The sequence below is a fragment of the Ursus maritimus genome, unplaced genomic scaffold, assembly GCF_017311325.1.
Source record: "Ursus maritimus isolate PB19 unplaced genomic scaffold, ASM1731132v1 scaffold_19, whole genome shotgun sequence".
Lineage (NCBI taxonomy): Eukaryota > Metazoa > Chordata > Mammalia > Carnivora > Ursidae > Ursus > Ursus maritimus.
The window spans coordinates 48330939-48341604 of NW_024424341.1; the positions used below are offsets into that span (position 1 = coordinate 48330939).

The following is a 10666-nucleotide window of genomic DNA, read 5'->3' on the forward strand; positions in this document are numbered from 1 at the left end:
GGTTATACAGTGGCTTTCCAAACATCACCTCATTAACATAAACTCAAGTGGTTGAAAGGGTCTTATTATATAAATAACAAAAGACACCCATTTTACCTTTATCCTCTTATAACTTAGGAAATCACAACTGCTACAAGAGCTCTGTGCCAAAATTCAGGGTGAAGACCAAAAATACATTTACTTCATATATATGTATGTGTGATATATATATATATACGTCATCATATGTATATATCACACATATGTACAAAGTAATGGCTTGCACTCAGGAGAAGAGAAAATATACCCATGTGTCTGCAGCCAGGGAGGGGGACTGAGAATCTCACTTCAGAGCAGCACAGACAGTACAGAGCTTTAAGAAGCTGAGAAAGGAAAGGCCACTGATGCGGACCCTCCAAGTGACACTGGGGAGTTGTCCTCACCCACTGACACCAGGTTCCTATAGTTCTCCACCATCACGTCCCGGTACAGCTCCTTCTGAGCAGGGGCCAGGAGCTGCCACTCCTCCCAGGTGAAGGCCACGGCCACGTCATCAAATGTCAGGGATTCCTGTAACAACAGTGTTCTCTAATGAAGTGATGTCCTTTTAATGATATATAAGAAATATGAAAATTTTTCTGCTTATTTCCACTCTAGAGGCTGTACCTAGATATCTAGTGGGGTTTTTATTTTGACACATTCTGGGAGAAGCAAATGCCTAATTAAATATTCTGTAATTGGGCACAGTCATCCACCCATTCATCCAATGAGAAGTTTCTATAACATGTAGAAGTTCGATCTTCTTGTTAACCTAGAAACACCATCCATATGTATATGACAGACAAAAGATATATGTATCCATGCTTTTCAGATTAATGCAACTGATTTTTTTCTTTTTCCTTTTTTTAACAATAATTTTTTTATTATATTATGTTAGTCACCACACAGTAGTACATCCTTAGCTTTTGATGTAGTGTTCCATGATTCATTATTTGCGTATCATTGCAACTAATTTTTCACAGGCCTCTACAACTCTGTTAGGGAACAAAGGAAAGAATAAAACAAACCAAAAGTCACCTGGGCCTGGATCATTTTTTCTGCTCTCTGAAAACCGCCGGCAGTGGGAAAACTCTCCTTTGTGTCTTCTGGATCTACTTTTAGTTACTCTTCAGAAACCTCAGTCTCGGTCAGGTGTGCCCCCAGAAAAACTGACACCACATCTGGTAACTTCTTCCTCCTTCACGTGATCCTCTTGTTCCTGGGGCATCAGGACCTGTGGGTTGAGGAGACAATGTAGTCTGAGTGGTGCATTTCCTCTGGGTCCAGACGCTGTCACTGCTCCTGAGCCCTCACCTTAACACATGCACACAGTACTGCTAAGTGTCCCTTTATTTGGTGCCCCAGAAGACTGATTCTTCTGACCAATAAAGCCTGGTACATGTTTACCAGAAGACGTGGATAAGAATTTTAGTAACAGCATAAAGCCTGAGCTTCTAGTAAACCAATAAAGCCTGAGGTTCTGAATGTAGTGAAGGTTTTCCTTCATTCTGTGATGTGTAAATGGAGTGAGCGTGACACGAGAAGAGGAAAATGAGATCTACCCCAGCACCATGCCTCAGGAGAAGGGGAATCTCACACAGATCACTTTTATAAAACATACCACACAGAAGGAGAGGATTGGGGCACTGTTTTCCTTTAAGCCATGAGCGCTCAGGTATCTCTTCAAAGCTTTTGTACAGTCTGTGAGTATAGGCTCTTCAGTTTGAAAACCAATGTACTGGGCAAATCAGAGGCATTGTCTTACAAGTTATGTGTTATTGTCTCATAGTATCTTAGGAAGTTTTTTTTTTTTTTAAAGATTTATTTATTTATTTATTTATTTATTTATTTATTTATTTAACAGAGATAGAGACAGCCAGCGAGAGAGGGAACACAAGCAGGGGGAGTGGGAGAGGAAGAAGCAGGCTCATAGCAGAGGAGCCTGATGTGGGGCTCGATCCCATAACGCCGGGATCACGCCCTGAGCCGAAGGCAGATGCTTAACCGCTGTGCCACCCAGGCGCCCCTCTTGGGAAGTTTTAAATAGATAAAAACATAAGTACAGAATATTGTAAATAAATTGGGAAAGTGGTAAATGAAGTTGAAGTGTTCTCAGATTCCTATATCATTGGCGAAGAGTGTAAAAGTACTAATTAATATAAGAATTTGACAAAGGAAGGTTCCATGCTGTATGTTATCTCAAGTGTTACGATGAAAACTAACAATTGTCTTAATATACATAATTTTCATGCTAACAGAAGGGGAAAATATAAGGACAAGAAATTCATCCAAATCAAGGCAAAAAAAAAAAAAGAATAAGGAACTGAGAACAAGTGGGGTAACTACAATGCACTTACATGACTATTTTTAAATAAAACATACTAAGAATTATATGAAGTATAAACAAAACAAGGATTTCAGTAAATTAAACACCGACGTCTCAAAACAGTCTGACTGGATTAAAATTTAAAACCTAATAACATGCTATTATAGGTTAAATGTCTGACACAATGACATGGAAAGCTCAAGAACAAAAGATTAGAAAAAGATATACCATGGAAAAAGTAACCATACATAATTTGGTGTAATTTTATTCTCAGACAAAATGGACCAGGAGGCCCAAAAATTACTACAGAGAAAGAGAAACAACACTCACTGGTTAAGAGGTTCAGGTCACCACATTATAAAAATTTGCAATTTCCATCCACTTAACAACATAGCCTTGAAATGTATACAGCAAAAATGGACCCAAAAACAAGAATAAACCAATCATGCCAATAGAAGACTTCAACACACCTCTCCCAGTAACTCACAGAACAGCCTATCAACAAACAAAATCAATGGCATTCTTTTGAAGAACATCAAAAACATCTGATAAGTAGGAAGAAATATTGAAATCTTAAGACTTAAATAAATAGTAAGATGGACTATGACAATGGCTCAGAACACCAAGCATTTTAAAGATGTCATGTCTCTGGGGCGCCTGGGTGGCTCAGTCGGTTAAGCGTCTGCCTTCAGTTCAGGTCATGATCTCGGGGTCCTGAGCCAAAGTCAGACGCTTAACTGACTGGGCCACCCAGGTGCCCCTAAGGGTTTCTTTTTGAAAAAATGATGCAGGAACAAGCAGATAGCCATGCTGGGGGTGAGGGGACAAGGAGATAGCTGAACGCCACCTCACATCATATACAAAAATCACTGTAAGGGATGACTATCAATGTTAATGAAAGATGCAAATCAATAAATCTGTAAGAATATAGGAAAATCTCTCAACGATATTAGGGTATGGAAAGATATTTAAACAGGCTACATAAACAGTACAATAAAGCAAATGATATGCTACTGGAAGAACTATAAATGGTACAACCACTCTGTAAAACATTCTGGCATCACCTATTTTGGTTGATGTTAAACACACCCTGAGACACAGCAATTTTACTCTGAGATATACATCTAAGCTATACCACCCTTCACACCAAAATAAGGGCACATGTGAACCAGAAAACAGACAAGAATTTTCACAGCATTATTCCTAACAATACAAACTGCAAACAATACGTTTAATTAATAGTAGGAAAACCTGCCATATAGTCAAAACATGGAATGCTACGTAAAAACTACAACTTCTATCCAGCTTGCAAGCTAAGAATGCTTTCCATGTTTTTAAAGAATTGTACTACAAAAACAAAGAAGCATATACGAGAGACTTTCTGTGGCATGAAACTCCTAAAATATTTACTGTGTATTCACAGAATATGCCTGACTCTTGTTGCAGAGCAAAATACACCTATATGCAAAAAGTTGAATCATTCTTAAAAATATTGAGCAAAAGCAGCCTCACCTTTAAAGATGCATGAAGTATAATTACACTGACACACAGAAATAGGCACAACTAAATAAAATATGATTACGAATGATTTTTAATATGATAAAACCATAAAGAAAAGCCTTAAAGTGCTTGATATCAACAACAGGATGGTAATTACCTTTGGGTGTGAGGATGCAATATAATTGGGAAGAGGCTCACAGCACACCACTGGGTGCTGGCAGCATTCTGTTTCCTGACCTGGGCAATGATGACTTTATATAAATACACATTACTTTTATACAGATCAACTTTTAGAATTTTTAAACTAACAAATAAATAGAAGTGCTCCACAAAACCAAAAGCCTGTTCTTTAAAAATATCAATAAAACATACCCATTTGTAGTGAAAGGGATAACTCAGGTAAAATAGACTTTTTTTTTTTTTTGTCTTGAAAAAAATACTATGAACATTTTTGGGTCACTAAGTTTGAAATCCTGAATGCATTCATAATTTTATGATCTAACCCTCCTGGAAACATGTTAACTCCAGACAATATAACAGGTGAATTTTATGGGTAAGCAACTGGACACATATGTATGTCCGCTACCACCTAACTGCTGAGTAGACCCAAAACACTGAGATAAGAATAAACTATAAACATTGGAAACTGGACTGAAAATTCAGCTTATACTCAGACAATACCATCATGGACACGGAAAAAGAGATTCAAGGAATTACTAACATAAAAGAGAAAATGCTCCTCCAGAAACCACTATGCAGATTTTGGCATACGGCTGGTTAGAACTGCACCACATAATATACTAAGCTCATTTCACAGAAATTCAGTCATTAGCAATGGGAAGTGGAACCACCATGACTAAGACCAACCAGCATTTACTAATAAACCGAGATGTGGGTCACCTTGCAAGAGGGAGCGGTGCTAAAAAAAAATGGAGATTCTGTTAGCAAAGAATAAAGTGAGTGTATGTCAGGCAAGGATGCAACAGTGTTCGCCGCTGCTAATGTATTAAGAGGTGAGTGCAGACGTTGACAAACATTTTCTGCAAAGGGGCAGATATTACACATTTTCAACTTTAAGATCCCTGGCACAAGGACCCAATTCTTCCTTTTCCGCGGGAAAGCAGCCATAGACGACGCCTAACAGACGGGGGAGAGGGGTAGCGGTTTAATCCCTCGGTCTGCAGTTAGTCAACCCCTGGACGACAGATTTGAAAAACAAACAAAAAACAGGGTTTCGAACTACTGTTCTGGGCTCTGCAGCGTTCTGTCCCAGCAGCCTGAGAAACCTCAACCCAAACTCCAGCCCCGGGTCCTTGGCGTCGAAAGCTTCAACCCTCACATGCATCTCTCCGTACCAGACACGGATTACACACGCCCTTATTAATCCGAAACCCTGGCCAGACACCCCGATGTGATGAGCATCCAGCCGCGCCCCAACATCACTGGGCCCCAAATTAAATCCCCCACTGGAACCAGACCCTGCGATCATCGAAAATAAGCCGCATCACCTGCACTACCGACAAGCGGACGTATCTGCAGAACCCCAACCTCTCGACAGCCGGGACACAGTGGCTGAGCTCTATAGACCCTTAGCAGTCTTAATGACCCCAAAGGTACCCTAACCACAGACAGGTGAGTCATAGACTCCCAGCTGGTTCCTCTCAAATACCTCCACTTTTGCGCTCGGCCCAATCGATCCCCGCCAGTAATTCCACATGCTCACCCTACTCCACTTCCACCCTGAGGACATCACGTCATCCTGTGAGAAACAAAACTCCTACGGGACAAAACAGAAAACAAAACCCAGAAAATCTTCAAGGAATGAAAGCATACACTGACCTGATTTTCTCCAGACCAAAACGAGAGTCTAAACGTAACACTTCCGCGAACTGCTTCTACTCCTGAACGTCGCCCAAACTTTTCGTCAGCTTATGGCGGCCGAGGAGGACCCGATGCCTTTGAAGAATGGCGAACAACTGTTTGCCGTTATTTCCAGAGAGGCAACATGTCCGCGCCCGCTCGTTGTGGCTGTGGGGGCGGCCATGTTGGAACACCCGACGTACGCAAGGCAAAGGGATGGGTTTGCGGCCGCAAGCCTGGGATGACCGAGATCGTGAAAAGCCACTGATGTCTCGTCCTCAGTGTTGGCTGGTGCGGAAAATGGGTAGATTTCCAGAGACTCAAGCTCTTGGAGGCAAAAATGGTGTGGGCTAAAACGTGTTAGCGGGCTGAACAGGAAGTAACAAGGTCAGGGTGTATGTTATCCACTCTGTATTTAAAAAAAGGAAGTTTCAAAATAGTATAAGTTCAGGTGTGGATACTGCAGGAGAGAAGGAAGTTCTGGAGAGAAAAAGTAATACATCAGGTAAACGGACACCCACGGAAAGCTTCTGGTGAAAAATTCCTTGCAGGAAGCGGTTTTTAAGAACAGAAAGATTTTGGGCAGCTAGTACAGTGTTGTTGCGGGATTGTTGAGCACAATGGTCAAGAAAGAATTCTTGAGAGGTACTGTGGTGAAACTTAGTAATTTAATTTAAGTAGCTCAGGGACAGGACCCCTCCGTGGAAAGAGCTGCCCTTTTGCTGTATGAAACTGGTGGTTATATGCTTAGTGCTCAAGGACAAAGGGACATACCAGGGAGTATTAGATCATTAATGTTTTCTTTGAATTTCTACTCCTAAAACTACATTTGCAAGATTTCGCTGGTGCTTATCTTTCAGTTTGATATCAACAATGGGTTAGATTTACAGGCAGTCATGAGGCCCTTTAAGAATGTAGCAACCAGCACATATTTGATTCTTATTGAAACAGTGTAGGTCAGCCTTCTGGGCTAAAGGTGAATGACTTTGTGCTTCTTTCCCTTATGGGTGTGAGATTGGCCATCACCAACTGAAGGAAAAAGCAGACCAAGTACCAAGTTAATTCAATGGGATTAATCTTTTCAACAAACAATGCTGGGATAATTGTATTTCTGTTTGCAGAAAAATAAATTAGGACCCTTAACTCTAACCATATACAAAATTAACTAAAGAGATTTCCCAGACCTAAATATAAGGGTTAACAGTATGAAATTTAGAGAGGCAAACTGGAGATAAACCAAAATAAGTTAGCCAGTGAGTTATGAGACAAAAAACAATAATGGATGAGCCACAAAAGAAAAAGTATTAAATTGGACTTAGTTAAAATTAAAAACATTTGTATTTTGGATACCTGGCTGGCTCAGTCGGTAGAGCATGTGACTCTTGATCTTGGAGTCATGAGTTCAGGCCCTACATTGGGCATGGAGCCTACTTAAAAAATAACAATAAATAAATAAAAATAAAAACATCTGTACTTTTTTTTTTCTTTTAAACATTTGTAATTTCTAAGCACAATATTTAAGAAGTGAAGAATGGAGCCAGAGATTGGAAGAAAATATCTCCACATTATACATGTGATAAAGGACTTGTATTCAGAATATGTAAAGAATTGTTGGGATGCCTGGGTGGCTCAGTAGGTTAAGTGTCTGCCTTTAGCTCAGGTCATGATCGCAGGGTCCTGGGTCTGAGTCCCGCATTGGGCTCCTTGCTCAGTGGGGAGCCTGCTTCTCCCTCTGCCTGCTGTTCCCCTTGCTTGTGCTCACTCTCTCTCTGACAAATAAATAAAATCTTTAAAAAAAAAATTGTCAAAATTCAACAATAACAAAACAACCATCCAGTTACTTTTGGTGGTCATGAAAATTTCTAAAAATTGGATTGTGGTGATGGTGGCACAAGTCTATAAACTTAGTAAATGTCATTGAGCTGTACACTCACTAATGGTAAATGTTATATGTACATTTTGACCTGTTAAAATGAATTGCTGTACAAAATACTACAAAATGTATAGGGTATGATTCTTTTTTAAAGACACCAAGTATAATTGCAAAATATAAACTACCTAGGAGTAAAAGTAAATGGAGATATCTGGAACATATAAGAAAAAAGTTACAACAAATCTTGCAGTGAGAATGTAAGAATTTGGATAATGAGAGGATCAAAATAAAAACTGAACATAATTGAAGACTTTGTTCTTCAAGTATACCTTACTTTAATGCAGACATTTTATGTAACTCTAGTTACCATCCTACAAATTCACCTATATTATTACAGCCGCTTAATAATATTATATATAGATATGCATAAACATTTTATAGTATGGAAGTATGTTTACAATGAGAAACTAAGTGATAAAATTAGGTTACACCTATTTTCCCCAGTTTTCTTAAGATATAATTGACATAGGGGCGCCTGAGTGGCTCAGTCGTTAAGCTAAGCGTCTGCCTTCCGCTCAGGTCATGATCCCAGGGTCCTAGGATCAAGCCCCGCATCAGGCTTCCTGCTCAGTGGAAAGTCTGCTTCTCCCTTTCCCACTCCCCCTGCTTGTGTTCCCTCTCTTGGTGTCTCTCTCTCTGTCGAATAAATAAATAAAATCTTTTTTTAAAAAGATATAATTGACATAGGTTATATCAATTTTTAATAAACTTTTTATTTTTGGAAAATCTTAGATTTACATAAAAGTCACAAGATACTATAAGGACTTCACATATACCTTATTCAGCTTCCTCTCATGTGACCACTTTATATAATTATGGTACACTTGTCAAAGAAAACAACATTGTATAATACTCAACTATATTACAGATTCTATTCATATTTCACATGTTTTTCCACTACTATCTTTTTTCTGTCCAATAATACAATAATGCATTTAGAAATCATGTTTCCTTGATTTTCTCATGTCTTTGACCATTCCTTAATCTTTTCTTTTTCATCTCTCAATTATTTTGAGGAGTACTGGTCAGGTACTTTGTATATTGTACACCTTTTGGGTTGGTCTACATTTTCCTCATTAAACAGGGGTTATGAATTTTGGAAAGACACTCAGAACTGAAGTTCCTTTCTCATCACATCATGTGTAGGGGTACCAAATATCAAAATGACTTAATGTTGATATCCTAGTAAAAGTATGCTTGCCAGTTTTCTCCACTGAAAAATCAAAACCAATTCTGGCCAAAAAGAACCATCATACATACAGTGCTTACATCAATAGATTTCAAGACTTATAAACACATACTACAGTCTTGGTATTGATAGCATTGTTGAAAAGATAAACAATGGAACAGAATAGAGATCCCTGAAAAAGACCCACACAAAGCAAACTGTTTGACAAAGGTACAAAGGCTATTCAATGGAGAAAGGACAGATTTCAACACATCATGCTGGAACACGAAGACATCCCTAGGCAAAAAAAAAAAGAGAATCTAAACATTCATCCCACAAGTCATATATCTGATAAAGGACTGGTATCCAGAACACAGAAAGAATTCTTAAAAGTCAACAATAAGAAAACTCAGTTTTAAAAATGGGCAAAGACCATGAACAGACACTTGATCAAAGCCAAACAGATGGCAAACAAGCACATGAAAAGATGATCAACATCATTCGTTACTAGGAAATTACAAATTAAAGCTGCAGTGTGATGCAAGTACCCAGATATTGGAATTGCCAAAATCCAAAAAACTGAAAGTGTAAAATGCTGATGATAAGGTGGAGTAACAGGAACTCTTAATATTTGCCCGCAACAAGGCATGTTAGAAGATAGGCAGAATCTTGGGGCGCCTGGGTGGCACAGTGGTTAAGTGTCTGCCTTAGGCTCAGGGCATAATCCCTGCGTTGTGGGATCGAGCCCCACATCAGGCTCCTCTGCTATGAGCCTGCTTCTTCCTTTCCTACTCCCCCTGCTTGTGTTCCCTCTCTCGCTGGCTGTCTCTATCTCTGTCAAATAAATGAATGAAATCTTAAAAAAAAGAAGAAGATAGGCAGAGTCTTGAATGTAGATGACCTCAATTTTTAGAAATGTGATCTAAGAAATTTCTTTTAACAAAATGGCTCTCACTGAGGAGAATTTAGGAAAATGGTTGCTTTTACTTGTGTCAAACCTGAAAGGAAATAGCCGGGTAAACTAGGCCATAAGTTAAAAATTCTCTCTTTATTCATGGACACCCCACTTGATCATGGTGAACTACTCCGATTTTGCGAGGGGCAATGAGAAGAGTGGATATAGGAGACAAATTTTTCTTCACATTTTTGTAGGAACCTGGAGAAGGAACTCGAAAAAACCGAAAGGAAATGTTTCCACCATCCGAAGGTTGAGCCTCAAAACACCCACTAGCCCGGAGCTATCGGTCTCAAAACTTCCAGACTCCTCTGCTCTCAAACACAGACAAACCCTGCACTCCCCAAACAGCACTGACCTCAAATTCGATCTCAAGTTCAGCCCCAGGAGCTCTGGCCCATGAAATTCCTGCCCCTACCACCGCAGGCTGCTACCTGTCAGGAGCCCCAGGTGAAATCGCTAAGGCAGCCCAGGGGCAGGGATCGTGGGTCCGCACCTGCCACCTAGTTTTCAGTCACCGAGCCGGGCTGAGTTAACACACTGGCCCCAGGCCCTGACCATCCGCCCTTCATCGTCAGTCTCTGAGGACTACGCCTTAACGCACGTCTGCATTCCTCCGTGACTGACCCCAAACCCGGCAGACGTCCCCACGCGCGTTCCCACTTCACCGGCTGGGCCCCTCACTCGGGACCCACACCCAGTCAGGCGCACCAGACCCCCAGCCTCTCAGGGCTCCCCGGACCGCGTCTGCCTGCAGTGCTCTCCGCGCCCTCCCCGCCAACACTGTGGACGTCGCAGGCTGCAGGCAGCGCGTCGGGCGCGCGCCGGACCCACCGGAAGTGCGCTCTGCTCGCTCGCTGAGAGCTCCGGTCCCCCGGAAGTGCGCTCTGCTCGCTCGCTGAGAGC

At 40.7% G+C, this 10666-nt stretch overlaps 1 protein-coding gene across 2 annotated transcripts in view; it reads right to left on the reverse strand.

The window, feature by feature from the left end:
- LOC103657323 (zinc finger protein 615) overlaps positions 1–10666 on the reverse strand; it is a 32859-nt gene that overhangs the window by 7211 nt on the left and 14982 nt on the right. The window contains exons 1-3 of one of the 2 annotated variants that reach the window (XM_008684771.2): positions 5684–5800; positions 1057–1252; positions 423–549 (exon numbers count right to left, since the gene is read on the reverse strand). The exons of the other annotated variant lie outside the window; for it this stretch is intronic. Of the exons in view, the coding sequence (XP_008682993.2) occupies positions 423–549; positions 1057–1071 (142 nt within the window). The 5' untranslated portion in view covers positions 1072–1252; positions 5684–5800. Of the gene's footprint in view, positions 1–422; positions 550–1056; positions 1253–5683; positions 5801–10666 lie in introns of those variants that run through there. 2 annotated transcript variants of the gene reach the window in all.